This window comes from Rhamphochromis sp. 'chilingali', assembly GCF_963969265.1.
Source record: "Rhamphochromis sp. 'chilingali' genome assembly, chromosome: 2".
Classification (NCBI taxonomy): domain Eukaryota; kingdom Metazoa; phylum Chordata; class Actinopteri; order Cichliformes; family Cichlidae; genus Rhamphochromis; species Rhamphochromis sp. 'chilingali'.
Window position 1 is genome coordinate 16,114,244 of NC_137930.1, and position 18,616 is coordinate 16,132,859.

Sequence of the window (18,616 nt, forward strand, 5' to 3'; positions counted from 1 at the left end):
TTACTACCCTTCCTTGCCTCCATTTATTTCCTAATGCCATCATCAGCTCCTTGGTGCCATCAGTGCTATTGCATTTGAGACATTTTTGGGACGGTGCAATACCACACACACTTTTGTGGGCACATTAGTGCTCTGCTGCTAATGTCTTTGACAAAGTTATGACAGTACTTTGTCTCATAAAGGCTGTGTACAGTAGCTGTAAGCCCCATCAAAGAGAGGCCAATTTGTCTCATTTGGAGAGGTCGCTCTATTTGATAATCTTTCTTTTTCAGTGAATTTTGATTGCCACTGTTAGAGGGAAACCAAAGACTATGTTTCCAGTTGGTGGCGATATAATTTAAACAGGTATGTTTAAAACAATGCTGAGCGAACTGTCAGTTTAAATTTGCCTTGGTTTGCCCTCCATAGATGCTGTGAATGGTCACATTTATCCTAAATCAATGTCAGGGACAGTGCAGCTTTAGATCTTGTGTAAAAACAGAGGCAGGCAAGAGCTCAAATAGATGTAATGTTGAGACTGTTGTGCAGAGTTTCCGAGGTTCAGCTGCGGTTTGACATAAATCTCCCCTGTTTGATATGCCATAACTGCTTGTCAGCCATCTGTGCTTAGTTAGAGAGCAAGATACCTTTTTAATGAACCTATCATTAAGACTTTAGGAGAAAGCAACAGCATTCAGCTGGTATTCCCTCTGTGGTTTGCTGATGGCTCTGTAAATACAATATTTCAGACAGCACTGTATGTCATTACAGAACTGCACTGCAAGACTGCACTCTCCCTCATAAGCTGTGGTGGTCCACTTTAATGCTCAGTTCACATCAATCAGAATCAAGTTGTAACCTGACAGAAAGAGCACGGCGGGGGTCTCCGAGGTGGATTCTCATAAAACTCTCATCAGTGCAAGAAGTCATTCTGCTTCACTGACAACAGTTGAGTTTTAACTCACACTGATACTGTGTTTTGTCTGCACCAGCTAAAAAAAAGCAAACCAACCCCCCCTCCAACCCCCTCCCAAAAAAAAAACAAAAAAAAAAAACGTCTGTGGCCTGCTGAAAGGAAAGTGCCTAAAAGGAGTGTGTCGCTTTCTTTTTAAGTGCACCATGATTTTTTGGACTTTTGTTTGCAAAAGTTACAAAAGAAGTGCAGTTGGTAAAACATTTACCACTGAGATTTTGCTAATCTGTAGTAAACACTGGGAAGCGCTGATGGGAACGTATCGACAGAATCATCGGTTTACTTAACCTTAATTCAAATATGCATGACATATTATTATATACATGACATTAGCATGTTGCTAACTTGTTGAAAGTAAGCAAGAGATTGTGTAGCACATCTTAGGAAGAAACCGCCAACATGTTGGTGGTCTTGCCTTTAATGAACCGTGGACTTTGTCTCAGCGCAGGAACAGATGGCTGCCTGGCTGAGCAGAATCCCCCCCTCTGCTCCAGCCTGATGTCACTCAGCCTTTTTGGTGCAATATCCCTCCACTCAGCAGTGCAGACAAAATCCTTGTGGCTGTCATCAAAGCGGCTCCAGACTGGCATCAAAATCTATAGAATTGACTGACTTGGCTTCTTTGGTTACTGCAAGAAGGGAATCGATTATGTTGAGCCTCTAACTTTCAGAGCAGACTTTCAGAACTTTTATATGTTGGTTTACGCAGAGCTCACCGTTGATGGCAAAAGTTCAATTAAATTTTGCCCCAATTTTTACAGCGGAACAATAAACAGGTAGCCAACTAGTAGAATTGTTCTTGACCCAAGTGGAGCTTTCATACCCTTTTATTTAGTGCATCTATAATCTGGCCTGAACACTTGCGCTAAGCTACAACCCTGACCATGTTAGTGTAAAATTTAAAAACTGAATACAATTATTATGAAGACAGTTTTAAGTCTATAATATTGAAAATTGTAAACTTGAAATGTATCAAATATCCAAACTCAAAACTGTAATTTTAAAAAAGGCTCATTTGTATATAACACCAACAGTTATTTCAAAAACATTTAGATGTGGATCTAAATTGTTACCACTGTGTTCTATACTTAACAACTCTTTGTAAGTCTTTGGAGAATTTAAAATAATGTGGTGTAGAGTTTTACTTAAACAGCATGGTCATTCTTAAAAAAGGCAACTTGGATTTATGGATGTAGCAACAAACCCTGTTCACTGACAGCAGTTTTCAGACATGTCCCTGTCCTCCTTTAGTGCCTGTTGTAATGCACTTTGGTGCCTGACGATCACAGCCATTAATTATTGGGTTTCAGCCTTGATTTGAGGGTCTTTTCTGACACTTTGAATTTATTGGACCATTGATAATGTTGAAAAATGCTATTTACTGTTGAACCATGTCTCCACACATCTTTTTTTAGGCCTATTAGTTGCTATATATCTTTACACACCTTTTCTAGTCTTGTTGCCTCTGCCCCTTTTTGGTGCTGGCCTAAAATTTCTCAATTACAACATTTCTGTTTGTCCTAACAAGAAGACAAAGATAGCTAAGGTAGTAAGCATTATCTGATGATGAAACTATAAGCACGTCAAAATCCTGCCAAAATATCTAGTTTGCTCTTTTCTCAGTAAAATATTTGTACACAAGCAGCATGAATTAGGTAGAATGCCATTCAAGACTTTAAAGTCATGTAGAGGAATCCTAAAGACTTAAGCAATCTCATCTTGTCCTCTAGCCAGGAAAATGTACTCTTTAGAAATCTTTATGAGCAGCACTCTTTGGAAAGAAATTACTATTTTAATGTAATATTCTGTAAAGATCATGCCTATTCATCCAAAGAGAAAATAAAAAGCGCTCCTAACGCTCCTATTTCTGCAAAAGTTTGAAAAAACAAAACAGAAGGTAAATCTAAGAATAGCGGAAAAAAACCCATCAGTAAAACACCAAATACATCATTAGAGCTGGCAATGGTATCGTGGATCTCATATCCAGGACATATTAGCATTTCTCTTCATAAAACATCACTCCTCGCTGTGACACCTCACCTAGGCAATAAATATCTGTGTGTGAACTAACATTAAATCATGCTGGATGAATGGAGAAAATATTTTAGGATTTGTGCGGCTAAGCAATGACAGCACCCACACTTAACACACAACAAGAACAAATGTTGGATCGACTTTAAGCCACAACTAACATGGCCACTGTTCAGAATATCCTCAGAGCAGGAGAATGTGATTACTACGGTAAATAAACCAATCAGACTCACGTGTGTTTCTGGGGAATGTGCTTAAAGTCCACACTGTTGACAGACTGACACAGAGAGCTGGCAGGAGGAGCAAAAAATTACTCTATGAAAAAGAGGCCATAAAAGGGGGTATATCAATCAGGCCAGAAAAGAAACATGAAAGCAACCCTTACAGAATAACAGTATTATTTGACACCTTTTCTGCAAAACAGGGCAAGATGAAGAGATCTTCTTGTGGCTGATCTAACAAATAGTGGTCTTTTTGTTGAAAACACACCAATTCAATTCAGTTCAGCTTTATTTATATAGCACCACATCACAACAACAATTGCCATACATTGTAATGTCAAGACCGTATAATAATTGAGAGAATTATTAGATAACCCCCTGTGAGCAAGCACTTAGCAACAGTGGCAATTAAAAAGTCTCTTTTAACAGGGAGAGGCAAGTAACTGCAACAACAAGTTGGGGGTGATGGAAAAAGAAGAGATCAGAGGATAAACAAATGAATAAAATAAATGAACAAATGTAGACAATACTCTACAGGCCTATGCCCTGTTTCAGAAATTAAATAAAGCGGTTCCCAGATCTCATTTCTAAAGCACGACAGTGAAACCTTTTTCTTTAGAGTTTTTTTTAAAGTGACAACCTAATTAACTTATTTCAGTAGAATAGTGTACCAAATGTGTTTTTCAGTGGACAAATACCAGAATATGCCATATTTTAGGAAGTGATTTTTAAGGAACCATATGGAAGTTTGCAAATTTTTCATGAATTTTTTTTGGGAGATCTCACAGAGTAAATAGAGTCGTTAAGAAGGACTAACACTCGATCAATATTTTCCTGAAACTTGTTAGAACTAAATAAGACAAATTTTTCACGAGATATTTTATAGTTTTGTTGGGTCTGTAAGAGTTCACAATCAGTCTCAAACTATAGTGTGATATAGTCTGGCTCCGGAACAGAGGAAGCACTGAGACCACCAACATGAAGTCATTAACACGATGGTTTTGGAGGATTGCATGCTTTGGCTTTGGGGGTGACAGGGGAGTGATGGTACTAGTGGCAGGACTTGGACAACAGGATGTCCTGCTTGGCTGCTCAGCATGGAAATCAGAGCAGAGACACTGGCTGCACCTCTAGTCTTGTTCAGCAGAATGAATCAGCAGGGCTTTGGCAAAATCAAATACTTCGCAACTCCTCTGTAAATTCCAAGGTTATATTAACACAGAGATTGGAAATAGAGAAACTATGTGAAACTACTGCATCTACATACTGTCATACTGACTATTTAACAGTAAAACCTAAAACACAATCAGTCACTACTTTGGCGTCCCTTTTCTAAAATGTTAGATCTCACCCTAAAAGTGGCTTTTATGTTGATTATGTTGCTCCACTGGCACACGACACTGATTAAGGATGACGCAAGCTTTAAAAAAAAACTTGAAGTAAAACTTGAATTTAACACTTGGTAGGAAAAGGAATCGTCTCCACACTTACGTTTCTCTAAAAGGTCTGCATGCTTTTGCGAATGGCCTAACAGACTAGCAGGCTTGCTGGGAGCAACAACTCGCTGCTCTTTTAATAATTTAGATTTTCCTTGACTCCCTTTTTAAGAAGTATCTGATGTGCACGTATTAGCCGTGTATTCTTGTAAAAGTTTGCCCATTACTCCCCATTCTCTGCATTCATACTAACGCAGCTTTCTCCTCAGCACTGATTTGGAATCTGTGTTTTCAAAATGCAAGTAATAAATTATTGAGTTAAATGAGTTATTGTCGGGGAACAGCTGCCCTCTTGTTCATGCCCCATCCAGGGTCACTGCTACTGCCCTTTAGTAAAATCTGTCAGGCCTTCTTTGACGCAGATCCGTTTCCTGTCAAAGTGAGATTTTTATTGTTCCAAGGGAGCAGGCTCCAGAATCTCACTCCCCCAGCCTTTTCCTGTTTCCTTTTGAAGAGGAAGTGCTGCTTTGCTTCTTTTTTTCATCCCCCCCCCCCTCCCCCCACATCTTCTCTGGGACAAATCTGGAACAGTAGCTACATGATTTTGCTTTTGTCAGCCAAGTCTTGATTTCAAAGAATGAAAGTTCCTTAAAAAAAAGAAAGGAAAAAAGAGGCACCCTCCCACTTTGTTACACAAGCCTTAATATACAAACACACACAGGCTAATGCGCTGACAAACAAGCCCACGCTGATTTTTGCATCTTATTCTAATGCGCCCCCTCTGAGCAATCAGAGCTGAAGGTGCATGCTCACCTGCGACCCCAAAGTCAAAGGTTCCCATGGTGCCTCAGCACGTAGGCTCTTTGTTATCGGAGAAAATAGTTCTTTGTATGCTGGGAGGGTCTGATTTAGTCAATATAAGCTCTTGAACAAACACTTAAAAAAGGGCCAAACATCCCCCACAGCAGCATCATTGCATAACAAAGAGAAACAAGCCAGAACACAAATACATATTTTTTAAAAATCAAGGCATTTATCATTAGTGCAGAAGGAAAGTTCCGGTTTCTGCCACTTAAAGCTCACCCTAAATGCACACACTGAAGTTGTCTGAGTGTGCACGCACACATAAATGCATGTGCAGCAGAGCAGCTCTACACACTAAATCCTTCTCATCGGATTTGTCAAAGTTAAACTCAGTTTAAATGAGAAGGTTGAGGAGCCTGTTGCTGATACAATGTCAGCTGCAGCCACCGAAATGCACTTTGGTTCAAATGAGATTCCTATGAACACAGGCAGGAACACATCCAACACACTCCAGGAGCTTTACAAGACTGAGCGCGGCGATTTAACCCAACAAACGAATGAGTTCTCACACGTCAGGCAAACAAACAAGGATTCAAAAAGTGAATCACAAGGAAGGAATTCTAAAGATGGGAATTCTAAAGTGAATTCATGCATCTGGAAAATGTCAGGAGAAGTTTGGGGTTTGCAGTTTATCAAACTGTTGGTCATTACTGTGGAGGTGGGAGTGAGACATATAAGGGAGGTGATCAGGAAAGTCTCTCTTTTTTTTTTAAAATATAATAATAGCGGTCTGACAATGAGTTACAGGCTACCATTTGTCCCACTGCACTGCACTGATCTACAATGGATGCATGCAAGCAGGGAAAAGAATCTACTTACTTATCATGTAACAAGCTGCAATTTCACAGATTTGATCTGGCAGTGACCTTAAACAGTTGTAAACTCGACTCTACCCTCTAATGGAATAGTAGTAAGTGCTGTTGCACTGGGCCTAGTGCGAGCTTCACTGTTCTCTATATTTGCATAGACAGCAGGAGGCCGTGAGGTGAGAAGACTGGAGGCACTTGCCTTAAAAAAAAAAAACTAAAAATGTCACAATGGACGTGGTGGTGGGGGAGAAAAAAATGCTTCAAAATCAGATTCGCCAAGCGGTTTGAGCAGGATGGAGAGTGTTTGTGCATGAGAGGGGGTTTTATCAGCGGCAAACACTCACAGGAATTCCGGTTTGGGATTGTCCATCCAATTCCTGCGTTCCACAGGAAGCTTTGCATAAAAAGCAAGTGAAATACGCCCAAAGACATTTCATTTGCCGCCAGTCGACTCAGAGGGAGCACCTCGAATGAAGAGCGAGGGTTTTTTAATTCGATGCACCAACGCTAGAAGCTCTTAAAAGAAACTGGCACCATGGAAATGTCTCGTTACCCGCCGGTCCAGCGGCGCGTGCTCATGGCCGCCGCTCAGCCTGCGCGCGCACACGCACCTGACGACCTCATACTGCAAGGGTAAGATTTGTGCCTATTTCAAAGGTCACATTCCTGCAGGTAGGACACTGCATTAACCCGTGTTTCAAAGTTAATGATAGTTTTCACATACTACAAACAGTGGGCTCGTTACTTTTCAGCTCACTCACAGGTGCGCTTCAAAGAAGGGAAATTCGTAAGGCTAGCTAGATAAAACAACCTAATTCAAATTCAGCATTGGCTAGCTGTACTGAGAAGAGTTGCTTAGCAAAATTATCCATGTTGTTGATAAAAATCTATACAGGGTTAAAAGTGCCGCAAATCACAAGAGAGTAGTGTATTTTGCGGATCTGTAGGATCACATAATTATATGTGTTATTGCACCGTGTGTGCTTAACTATCGTATAGAGTAAAACTTCAAATTGGTGGGGTTTTTTCGTTTAAAATCACCAGAGTACATGCAAATACCGAATCACGGGCCTGTACAACTTACATACATTAAAAGAGTAATCTGGTAGATAGACCAGGTCCAACACTTTCTGACCTGGATGAAAAAATACGCTGTTTTTCATCAGTGTGGTGACTTTCTGAGCTCATTTCCATTGGTTGGGTAGGGGGGGTGGTAGCCATTTGTTTTCACATAACAGGGTTGTAATGTTTAAAGTCTCAATAATAGGTTACATGATTTATAAGTATTGTTGATATAGATTTCCTTGGACTATTTTATTTTTTCAGCTTTAGCAGTTAATTAAAGGATTGGATTATTTTGTCCCTGCAATGAGCTGTTTGCGGAATAGGAAACAGCGTGATTCTTGCTTTGTGCAAAACAAAGAAAAAACATTTATTCCAACAAATGTATCGTTTCACAAAAGCAGTGGACGTATGTGTGTGTGAGACAGAGCAGGAGGAGTGATCCCAGCACCCAAAATCTGCCTCCTTGTGATGGGTAAATTGCTTGAAGGGAGGGGCAGCGTGCCTCTCTCGGGTCTCTTTACCAACCAGTCGGCAGTCGATAGTTTATGAATGAAAAAGCTGAGTAGTCTACCTACTGATGTCACACACGAGTGAACCCCCCCCCCCCCCCCCCCCCCCCCAGTGAAGGCAAGAGTGAGCTGCGGGACACCCAGCTGGAGGAGTGGGAGGAGGTCCTACCATCGCCCCCCATGCTCTCTGACAGTCCGAGCTCTAGGACAAACCTGAGTACTGGCGGAGTTTTATCACTGGACTCTCCCCTCACTTGGCGGAATATAAGGAAACTAACTTTTATCAGACCTCCGGCTGTTTCTCTACTACCAGCAGTGTACAAGTGTGTGTGCTTTTTAATTTTTTAAATTGTTTTGCGGGAGTCATCTTAGAGGAGCTGATAGTTTATTGCACGGTTTGTCATTATTCTTATGTATCCATGCGGGCGCCCCGGAGTTTAATGGTGTGTCCGGCATGCCCGCTTGTTCTTTGATGTAGGACTCTTTGGTTTTTCTTTGTATTTATTTCCGATTCTCTCGTGAAACCATGCGTTTAACGTGACTCTGTGTGCGTGAGAATAGCGCGGAGGAGAGAGGGTCTCTTAGACTTTATATACAGTGCCTGTAAAACAGCGCCCTCTCGCGGTGAATCTAAAAATGGTCCGATTGCTTTTTAATGTGTCAGTAGGCCAGGATTGATTATGCTTTGAAACATTTGCATGTGCATATACAAACACGGATTAAGTCTCTGGTGTTCCTGATGTACTTCCTGACACCCAAAAGACTTTAAAATAAAGCTGATAAAACTCCAATGTCCTAACCGACATTAACTTTTTGGACAAGTGTTTCCCCCTGTGGCGATCTTCCCCTGCCAGTGTAATGATGCTGAATCGTTAACACATATCATCTTGAAAGTGGCTACCTGCTGCACAGCGTCCTGCTCTCTGAAGTGATTTGTGAATGAATGCAGGGCTTTAGAAGTGCATGTCACGTCTTCAGGCACAAAGCCAGCCAGAGATCAGAGAGACATGCAAACTGTCATCCGTGGCTTAGTGTCACCTCCAGGATAACTGAGGACTCTCCAGCAGGCTTCGGTCCTGAAAACTGGTGATACTGCCTGGATGGATTTAATGTGCTCTGAGAGATTTCCCAGGGGTTTAGTATCGGCTGTGTTAAAACATGCCTGTAGGCTTACATTAGGGCAGGAGCGGGTCCAAGCTGACTGTCATGCACTCTGACAGTCCTACTTGGGAATGGGTGGCTCAGTCTTTCTTTTAATCCTCTACAGTATGTTATAATCTAATATGGTGTGAGGGTGGATGAACATATCTGTGAAATGAGAGTGCTCTGGCTTTTTTGTCTTTTACCCTGTGACCTCAGAGGCAGGGCAGGTGCAGGTCATCGATGCCCCTCTATGTTCTTATTGGATGCATTCAAACATCTGCCTAGCAGCGAGATCTCCAATATCTTTCCAGAAGGCTTTTCTGTGTCGTTGGGAATGTCAACTGGACATTTAGGGTTAGCGCAGAAATCCAAATGTACAGTGGGAGCAAATGAACTCTTTAGATACATGTTAGGTCTTTATTGCTGTTTTCTCATTGCACCCTGTTGAATAACTTTTAGAAACATTCACTGAGAAAAAACCCAACAGCAACAACTTTATTTGTGATATAAAATACAAATCAGGGATGTTAAAAGTTGAAAGTAAAAACTGAAAAGAGCTATAAACGATCCATTTTTTAATTGAGATGTTTCCAGATGTAAAGTCTCCCATTTTTATTTGACACAATCGCGTGTCTCTTTTGCCCAGACCCATACTGCTCAGCTCAAGCTGCTCCCTGCCGTACAAATGTGACCACTTTCCAGTTTCAGCTAGTTTTTTTTATTTGCTACTTAATGACTTCCGGGTTCAGTAATCTGCTGTTTCTCAGGCTTCCCCTTTACCTGTTCTCAGCGACCCCACTAATCATAAGTGACAGAGCTTCTCCAGACCCATTAACATTTTCTACACAGATTTAATGGGTGCTAATCCTTTTTTGAAAAGGAGTGCAGAGGCTCTGGTGTGGTCGCCTGTAGAAATCTGCTAATGCAGACATGACACAGCTGACACTGACACCAGAGTCCTTCTCTCTAGTGGTCCATGGCTTCAAAGGAAGTAGGATTTGCTCTGTGGCTGCAAAAGAATGAACTGTATTCCATTTAAGTTTCTTTATTTATCCCCTTGTTCGCATAATTTTTTGTTCCGTTTTATTGCTTTAACACATCCTCTCCCCATGCCCTCTCCTTATAGGTAGCTGGAGTGGTCCTCCTTGAAGGAAACACATAGATATTCAGCGTGAGGAGACTTTGGATTCAATCCACACCCTTCCCCCCGTCACCCCTTCTTCATCCTCCTCTCCTCTTCCCTCCGACTGGCACGGAGAAGAGTCCAAGAGACCCAGCGAGGGAACGTGGGAAAGAGGAAGACGATGTACCAAATACTGCTCCTTTCCTCCTCCCTCTTCATCCTTCATGTGATGGCCACTCCCCAGTTCTTCGCTCACCACGGGTAATAGCTCACTTAATACTCTTCATGTGTTTGTAATGGCCTGTCATTTAGTCAGTAGCTCTGTCCTGATTTCAGCTGCAGATCTCCCCTTTAGCTGTCATTCATACTGTGACATTCTCAGCCAATGTGAATGTATACAGGTTGGTCAAATGACCTCAGTCTCTGTTCCAACTCTTAGATGCACATCAGTATGGGCAGGCTCATTTTGTCCTTTTCAGTTGATTTGTACATAGGCCAAAATTAACTGAAAGGTGAATGAAAGGTCAAGTGGCAACTTGGAGGTCGAAGATCAGCTCTTAACTCGGATACATTCAGGAGTGATTACATAGGTCATTCAGGAGCAATTAGACTCCAATCTGGAGTTTTTCATGTGAATTGGGGACCACTTAGGGCTTAAATATCTCAAACTGTTTGAACTTGGGTCTGGAATGACTTAAAAGCTGTAAAAATGTCTCCATTTAAAAACCAGCTCAGCTTCCGGTGCAGCTGGAGCGCCTACAAATGTGCACTTCTGGTCAGTTTTTAACATCAAATCTCACGTCTGCCTTTCACAGGAGAAGGGTGTGCGGCAGAGACCTCCGTCACAGTGTTGTCACTACGACAGAGTCGTTCGTCCAGCCAGTGCACAAGCCCTACCTCACCCTGTGTCAGGGGCATCGCCTCTGCAGCACATACAAGTGAGACAAACTCTCTCAGCCCTCCATACACTGAATCAGCACAAAGACACAACAACTAAATCAGACATCTACAGCTTTTTGGGGGAGAAAAACCAGCCGAACTGCACGGTCAGTTTACATCGAGAGTCAGCCTTTATCTGAAGATGTTTAGTTTATTAAGGAGTAAACAGTGCTTGACATGTTTAGGAAGGGAAAGGGTTAGGAATACAATCATAAATAGATCTTGACTTCACACAAACACACATATACACATACATGTGCATTTTTCACAGAACTGGGTCATGGTGGCACATATTTGGGTAGAATCTAAATATCGAATACTTTGTGTAACGACGGGAAATGAACTGCTTGCCCACAGAGACTGGTCGTGTTTATTTTGGACTCTATCTCCCTCCATACTTCTCTCTCTCCCTTTTTCTAGCTCTGACCCCCCCCCAACCCACCCCTACATTCTCCCCATTTTTTTCTCTTTAACTCCTCTTGCCACCAAAATGGAGCTTCACTTTAAAGTATTTGTAACTTGTGTGCTCATTATGTAGACGATTACAGCCCTAGAAAATAGTTCCTTGTTTTGTTTTAAGAAAGCACATCCCAAACGGGTTCCTTTAGCTTTCGGTTCATCACCCCCTGCAAGCTAAACATACCAAGCTCTCAGCAGGCTGCAGCAAAAGCTCTGATTTTCGATACGATCTCCAGCCCCTCTCTCATCTCTGACACACTCTTGGAAGTCAGTGGTCTGTGGTTCAGTATTCCACCAAATTACCATCCTCTCATCAGCATTCCTGCTGTGTGACAGATCCTGGAAAAGGCCTCACAGGCTGAACCCCACACGCACAGACACACACACACTTACAGATGAGAGTGATGACAGCATGAATAATTAGAAATGCCTAAACGCTGTGGGTGTCTGTACTTCGTCTCCGCAGGACTACGTACTTGGTGGCATACCGACAGGTGAACAGAGCAGCTTCTCCTTTGCATTTCTACCCAGATTGCTGCCCGGGCTGGAGGAGATTTTACTCTCACAACTGCAACCAAGGTATTTCAGTGGGATGTGATGAGTTTCAGGGTTGTTTACCTCATTTTCTTTCCCTGTGTAGCATCAACTCTTAATAGAGAGTTTAGAAAAATGCCAATTTGTTTTCTTGCTGAGAGTTAGATAAAGAGCTCGATCCCACCTTTATATGTTTAAATGTAATATGAAGCTGTAGGCTACAGCTAGCTTAATGTAGCATAATAATTAGAATAATGAGGAAAGAGCTATATTAGCCCAGTTTAAAAAAAAAAAACTGGATCAGCAGAAATTCCAGGAAGTCAAAGGCCCTGTCCAAGCTCCAGTCTTGGAGGCAGTTAATATAAAAAAATACAAGTGACAAAACTGCAGTTCCTCAAATGTCCACTTTAGGCTTGCTTTTAAAACTCCACATAGATACCCAAATTTAAATGTTCACATTTAGAGCAGAAATAAGCGTATTTACATCCCACTACACTATTTGTAACTGATTTCTTACTCTATTAGAAGTGTAAGGTTGGTAAGGCTTAAAGTTTGCATTATTTGGGGTGTGGCAACTTTTAGTGACAACTGTCATGGCTGCCTGCTAGGCTTCATCTCTGCATTTAAGCTCTGTGTTTATGCTCTGTGTTTATGCTGTTTTTGCCTTTTAGAGCATTTTATTGAATTTAAATAATAGCAAATCATATGGGAAGTCATTCTGTATGTTAAAAAGTTGCAGTTACCAACACAAATGCAGAGTTGAGCAGATAGCTTGCTAGCAAGCTCTCTGCAGATGGAATGCAGCTACATTTTTTTTGTACAATATTAACTCATTCACTGCCAGCCATTTTCAAATCAGGTAACTCCCCACTGCCAGGGTTTTTGAGAATTTTACTCATTTTTGAAGAGCCACAGAAAACTGTGTGTTATGATCATATAAACGCTGAACCTACCAAAATGAAGAACAGACTCTCTTCTTTCATCCAAAAAAAAAAAAGCTTGTTTCTACCATTTTCCATTCTTTAGTAATCAGCTGTAGAAGAGAGGTGGGTTCCACCAAAAATGCCTGTTTTGACCAAAAAAAAGGGAGAAAACGAGCTTTTTGTGAAAAATACATTTCAAGCAGAAAAGTGCCTTTGACACTAATATTTCTTGCTTTGTGACACCTCTAACATATAAAATAGTTTTTCACTTCTATAAAACAGAAATAACACTGAGAAAGGTTATGTTTTATCAAAACAATTTATTTACAAATATATGAAAAAATAAAATTCACTGACAAGCTGCCCGAGGTTGTATTCTGGCCCCTCCCATTGAAAAACGTAATTGACGTCTATAGACATCAATGGCAGTGAATGAGTTAACTGTTTTTTTTCTGAAGTTCTGAGGTGGTGTATTTTTTATTGTTTGTATTAATTTGCTTTGATTTATTATTTTGATGTCGATCTTTTTGTCTCTGTCTCAGCAAGAACATCTGTTTCATCTCAGTGAGAAAGTGAAACTGCATATTTCCTAGAACTTAGACAGGTCACTTGTACAGATTAAAACAAACTACATTAAATTTGACAACAATTAAAATGTTAGAAAGCCAGGCTAGCATAAACCAACCCTTGCTAACTGTGATACCATGGATCCATATACAAGAGTGATCTCTTAACCAAATGATCGCTTCATAAATGTCTTTCACAGCTGTGTGCGGACAACCCTGTTTGAATGGCGGTACCTGTTTAAGACCCAACCAGTGTGCTTGTCCATTAGGCTGGACGGGACACCAGTGCCAAACAGGTACATGTGCTCATACCATTTACCTGCAAAGCCACTCTCGGGTGTCTGCGTGTATATTCACAGTGGTCTTTCTTGCCTGTCAGATGTGGATGAGTGCAGTGAGCGGCAGCGGTGCGCCCAGCAGTGCGTGAACACAGCTGGCAGCTATCGATGTGCATGCAGAGAGGGCTTCGCCCTTGCTGGAGACGGCCGTTCCTGTCAAAGCCTTCCTCCTCCATCTCCTCCTCCTGCCACTCCTACCTCCTCATCACAGAGCAGCCAGGCAACAGTGGGTGTGAGTCATCACACTGATGCAGGTAAATGACCAGGATAGGAGTGTGTCTAATTTTGTGTTACGCAGCAGCAAAGTGTCTGGACAGAAGAGAGGAACATGGCCAGCTTCGCGGTCCATTATTACTTTTGGTACGCGCTATGCCACTCTCAACTCGTACCGTGAGTAATAATGCACTGCGACTGGTGCCGACTCCAGACAGATGTCTTGCGGTCTGGCCCCGTGCGGCGAGACTGGGACCGATTGGGCTTTGATAATGACTCCTATGAGTCCTGTGAGCAAAGCAAACATCTGCCTCTAATAGAGCTCCCGTGCTAATACAGACATATTTTTATCCCACACACTCCATTAGCTCTCTTAAAAAAAGTTTAAATGTTATCTCCTACCAAGAAAAAGTCATTTTTCCCTGTGTGTGCTTACTGTATCTTAGCAACAACAGAAAAATACAAACCCCCCCTCCCTCTCCATGTCTAGAAATGTGGTCGTTGACCCGAGGATGTTCCTTTTAACTCCAGTTCTGTGTCAACATTATCTGCTCTCTCAGAAATTTATGTAACATGAAAGTTTAAAGAAGACGTACCTCATCCTGAGCTTTCAAACTTGGGGGATTTTTTTTGTGAGTCACCACATTGTTAAAATCCAAAAGGAGAGAGTGTCTCCTGTACTTGCAGAAAAAGAAATATTTCTCTGTAAAGTGTGTGAGATTGCCAAATTTCTCAGGCTCTGCTCCAGACTCCCTTCTGTTTATCGAGTTTCACACTGAGCGAGTTTTCTCTGTTCAAAGGAAAGTGCTCGTCTCCGTGACTCGGGGTGATAGATCAGTGGAAGCATTGCTGAGTCTGCGAAAAGGACAGAAAAACACTCAGAGGAAAGGGAAATAAAAAGCCAATATGACAAATTTTTGTACTTTAAGAAAGCAATGTGTTCTGTGTCAGAGGCAAAAATAATTATTGTTGGACTACATTTCTATGCTGCAGTCTTTACCCCCCCTCTCGCCTGCATTCTTTTCACCCTGTTCTTGGCCAACACTTGTGTTCTCATTCCAGCCACATCAACCCCGTCTGCTGGGGGCCATCGCCAGCTCCCCCTCCCCTTTCTTCTCCTGAACCTCCACCTCTTCATCACCCTGTTTCTCAACTTATTCTTGTCTCAGTAATGGGCCACATCTGGCACAGATCGAAGGCCTGCAGCAGACACATTCCCCTTCGAGTGGAGACAACCAGGCTTTTCCTCACAGTCAAATCACAGGAGGAATGAATGTTTGCCTGTATGTTTCTCATGATCTGTCTTTGAGCTTATCTACTGGCTTTTTGGGCCATTCCCCCCTCTGTGCCCTGCATTCCCCCTCTCTCTCAGCAGCCCTGCCGTCTTCTTCCTGGTTTATACTTTGGAGACATTGCAGTGGTCATGAATCATTCGAGGAGGGACTGAAGGGGGCTTCCTAGATGCTCCAAGGAATCCAATGCAATATATACTCTGCATCATTCTCACGCATCATCACATCCATGCCCTTACCCCTCTCTCTGTTCTGCTCCTCATCAGTTTGTTTCTACAGATTCAGACTGAAGTCACCACACTCTGATGTGTATGTCTGCATTTGTGTGGTTTTCTATAGATGGAAAGTTTGGCTTGGTGGAGAATGTGACAGAGGAGGTACAGAGCCTGAGGAACCGAGTTGAGCTCCTGGAAAAGGTACACAGGAAAACTCAAGAACACATGTTCAACCATATAAAAGCCACCTACTCTGATACCTCCCAGTCTGGCTCACCAGGAAAACCTCTGAGCCTTGTGTGTGATCTGACGTCTTAGCTGCTCTTTAATCCCCCAACCAAAGATTTTTAGATATGCCAGGCCTGCACAGTGGCTTTTTAAAACTTGCACGAGTTTACTAAAATCCTTCTCATGTTAAACAATTATAAAGAGCAAATGGATGAATATATAAAATAACGATGTGTAATGGTCCTCATGTGGAACATTTTTCTCTTTTTCCTAACTTCCTCTCATCTCTCTGTTAAGAAGCTGCAGTTGGTGCTGACGCCCTTCAGCAGCTTCTTCCCACTGTCATTGGATGAGGGCATGTCGGAGAAAACCACCTTGCTATCCCACTCTTTCCAGCAGCTAGATCGCATCGACTCCCTCAGCGAGCAGATCGGCTTTCTGGAGGAGCGCCTTGGCACATGTGAGTGACTACACAGACTGACCCTTTTTATTGTTCATAAGTTAAAAGCCAGTATTTTGTTGAACTCCATGGGAACTTGGTTTCCTGGGAAAGTAGGATCTGTAACAAAAAAAGTCAAATTAAAGACAAGAGGCCACACAAAATCTCAAATGTAATAAAATTCACAATCCAATCCATCAATATAATACAATCTTGTGCCTCTAATGTAATAAGCTTTGATTATGATGTAATACAGTAAACTGTACAAGCTAAAAATGACACATTTGCTCTTAAAGTTTAACCTAATTAGGCACAGCTGAAGCTCATGGACAGCTATGTTAGACAAACTACGTTGCAGAAATGTTATAATTAATCACAAGTTGTGTATTGGTTATACGGAACTGCAGTCTATCCAACTATCATAAAAAAATACAAACAGTGGCTCTAAAGGAGTAACCAGGGGTTAAATTCAGTTTTAGTATATATCACTGAATCACAACAACAGTCACTAAAAGGTAAAAACGTATCAATGATACAGAGAAAACCTCCCATGAGCAAGCACATGGAAAAAGTGGGAAGGAAAACCTCGCTTTTAACAGGAAGAAACCTCCAACAGAACCAGGAGCAGCAAGGAGCAGCTGTCTGCCACAGCTGGTTTGGGCTGTTGGGAGGGAGACGGGATGTAAAAGACAATAAGGGATTTTTGGAGAATGGTGTTCTGTTGAAGAGCTGCTGAAACAGCGTTAGCCGTGCGGCAGACATGCCGCTTTTTATTTAAACACTCCAGTCTCTGCTGTGCTCACTAAAAAACACTTTCTTGCTACTGTGCAGCCACACGAGCCCACATCCCATTCGGCTTAACAACCTGCACCGTCATGCTGGTATTTTAAAGTAGATGAAGAATAAATGGCATACAAGATGAAGACAACCAAGTCTTCTATCAAATTTAACTTGTTTTTAACCAGAATATATTCATCAACATTAGTGTAAATGTTTAATTATATAAACAAACTTAACCAAATTTAGATTGATTGCATTTTAATAATAGCTACTTCGGGAATCCAAACACTTAAATAAAAGCATTTGAAACCAACCTCTTTTCTATTCTTTGAAAAGGTCTCCCGAGCCAGGAATACAGTTCTATTTTTTTTTTAAAAGTATCGTTCTTTTAATGGAAATCCTGTCGGATAGCGCCCAGTGTTTTCAATCATATTTCAAAATCCACAGTTATAAACATACTTGTGGTAAGTCTTTTCATCTTCTTCCCTGCAGGTTCATGTCAGGAGAATTAGCCTCTGAACAGGGCCACCATTGTTCCAGTAAAGTTACCGTCCACGCAAACCTGCCAGACTGGACGTGCCAAGACTGCTGGCATTTGCAGCAAAGAGATTGCAGATGTCAGAAAGTGCCTCGGTCCTCGTTATGCCGTGATGTAATCGCCTCGGAAATCATTTGAGATTTTTACTATTCCTGACAGATTCATTTACTTTTCTCATTGAATCACTGTCACGTTGTTGATTTTCTAACAGTACCTGTGGTAGGGGGCAGTTTCACTATTACACCACCCCAGGAACGTCTCGATTAAACTCCCCTGTTAGAGTCAGAGGTCAAACTTGCTACTTAGTTTGTTTTTCACCAGTGCAGCTTTGTCCCAAAGTGACCTGGGGCATCTGTATTTATGTATTTAAATTATGATTACTTGTAGGTCTGTCTCAGTGCTCCAATAGACATTTATAACTAGTTTTGTAACATTTTGTAATAAAACTTCCTAATCAAAAACACGACTTACTGATTAATGTGTGCAGATATGTGAGCTTGTCTACAATGCTGATGGAAGAGTGCAATTACAAACCTGCTGACCTCATGTGTGTACAGGAAATACTGCAATCAGTGGTAAAAGTATTCAGATACTTCCAGTAAAAGCACACCAGGAAAAATGGGATTTGGAAAAAATATATATATCTACAGTCCACATTATGAGAAATGATGCTTTACATAGATACAGTTTTGTACAATGATTGTTTTCTGTAGATAAATGGGATCATTGCTTTAGAATCAGAAATCATTCTAGAAAATTCATAATTCCCTAAAAGTACATCAATGCAATGTCTTTTCCCCCCTTTTTGCTCCATGAAATTAAAAGGTTTTAGGTCTCAGAACACTTTTTGTGCTTCACAGTGCAACATGTCTGCAAACACGCAGTCAAATGTCACAGAGTTAATGTGGAATATTAATATGAAGTAGCAGAAAGTGAAAATAGAAACAAAGTACCTCCAGGTCGTTATGCCCCAACTTTAAGTCGGAGCGTAGTTTGCTG

General features: G+C 41.5%; 1 protein-coding gene across 3 annotated transcripts; it reads left to right on the forward strand.

The window, feature by feature from the left end:
* The first annotated feature begins 6,736 nt into the window (after positions 1 to 6,736).
* egfl7 (EGF-like-domain, multiple 7) lies at positions 6,737 to 18,078 on the forward strand. 3 transcript variants are annotated; one of them, XM_080876501.1, is made up of 9 exons: positions 6,737 to 6,946; positions 10,157 to 10,414; positions 10,969 to 11,091; positions 12,018 to 12,130; positions 13,775 to 13,870; positions 13,954 to 14,166; positions 15,757 to 15,833; positions 16,158 to 16,320; positions 17,572 to 18,078. In XM_080876501.1, the coding sequence occupies exons 2-9, from the start codon at positions 10,335 to 10,337 to the stop codon at positions 17,589 to 17,591; spliced, it is 885 nt and encodes a 294-aa protein (XP_080732627.1). In that variant the 5' UTR covers positions 6,737 to 6,946; positions 10,157 to 10,334; the 3' UTR covers positions 17,592 to 18,078. The 3 variants fall into 3 exon arrangements, with proteins under 3 accessions (XP_080732627.1, XP_080732629.1, XP_080732628.1); XM_080876502.1 differs by lacking the exon at positions 6,737 to 6,946 and adding an exon at positions 8,050 to 8,212; XM_080876503.1 differs by lacking the exon at positions 10,969 to 11,091.
* Positions 18,079 to 18,616: the final 538 nt, after the last annotated feature.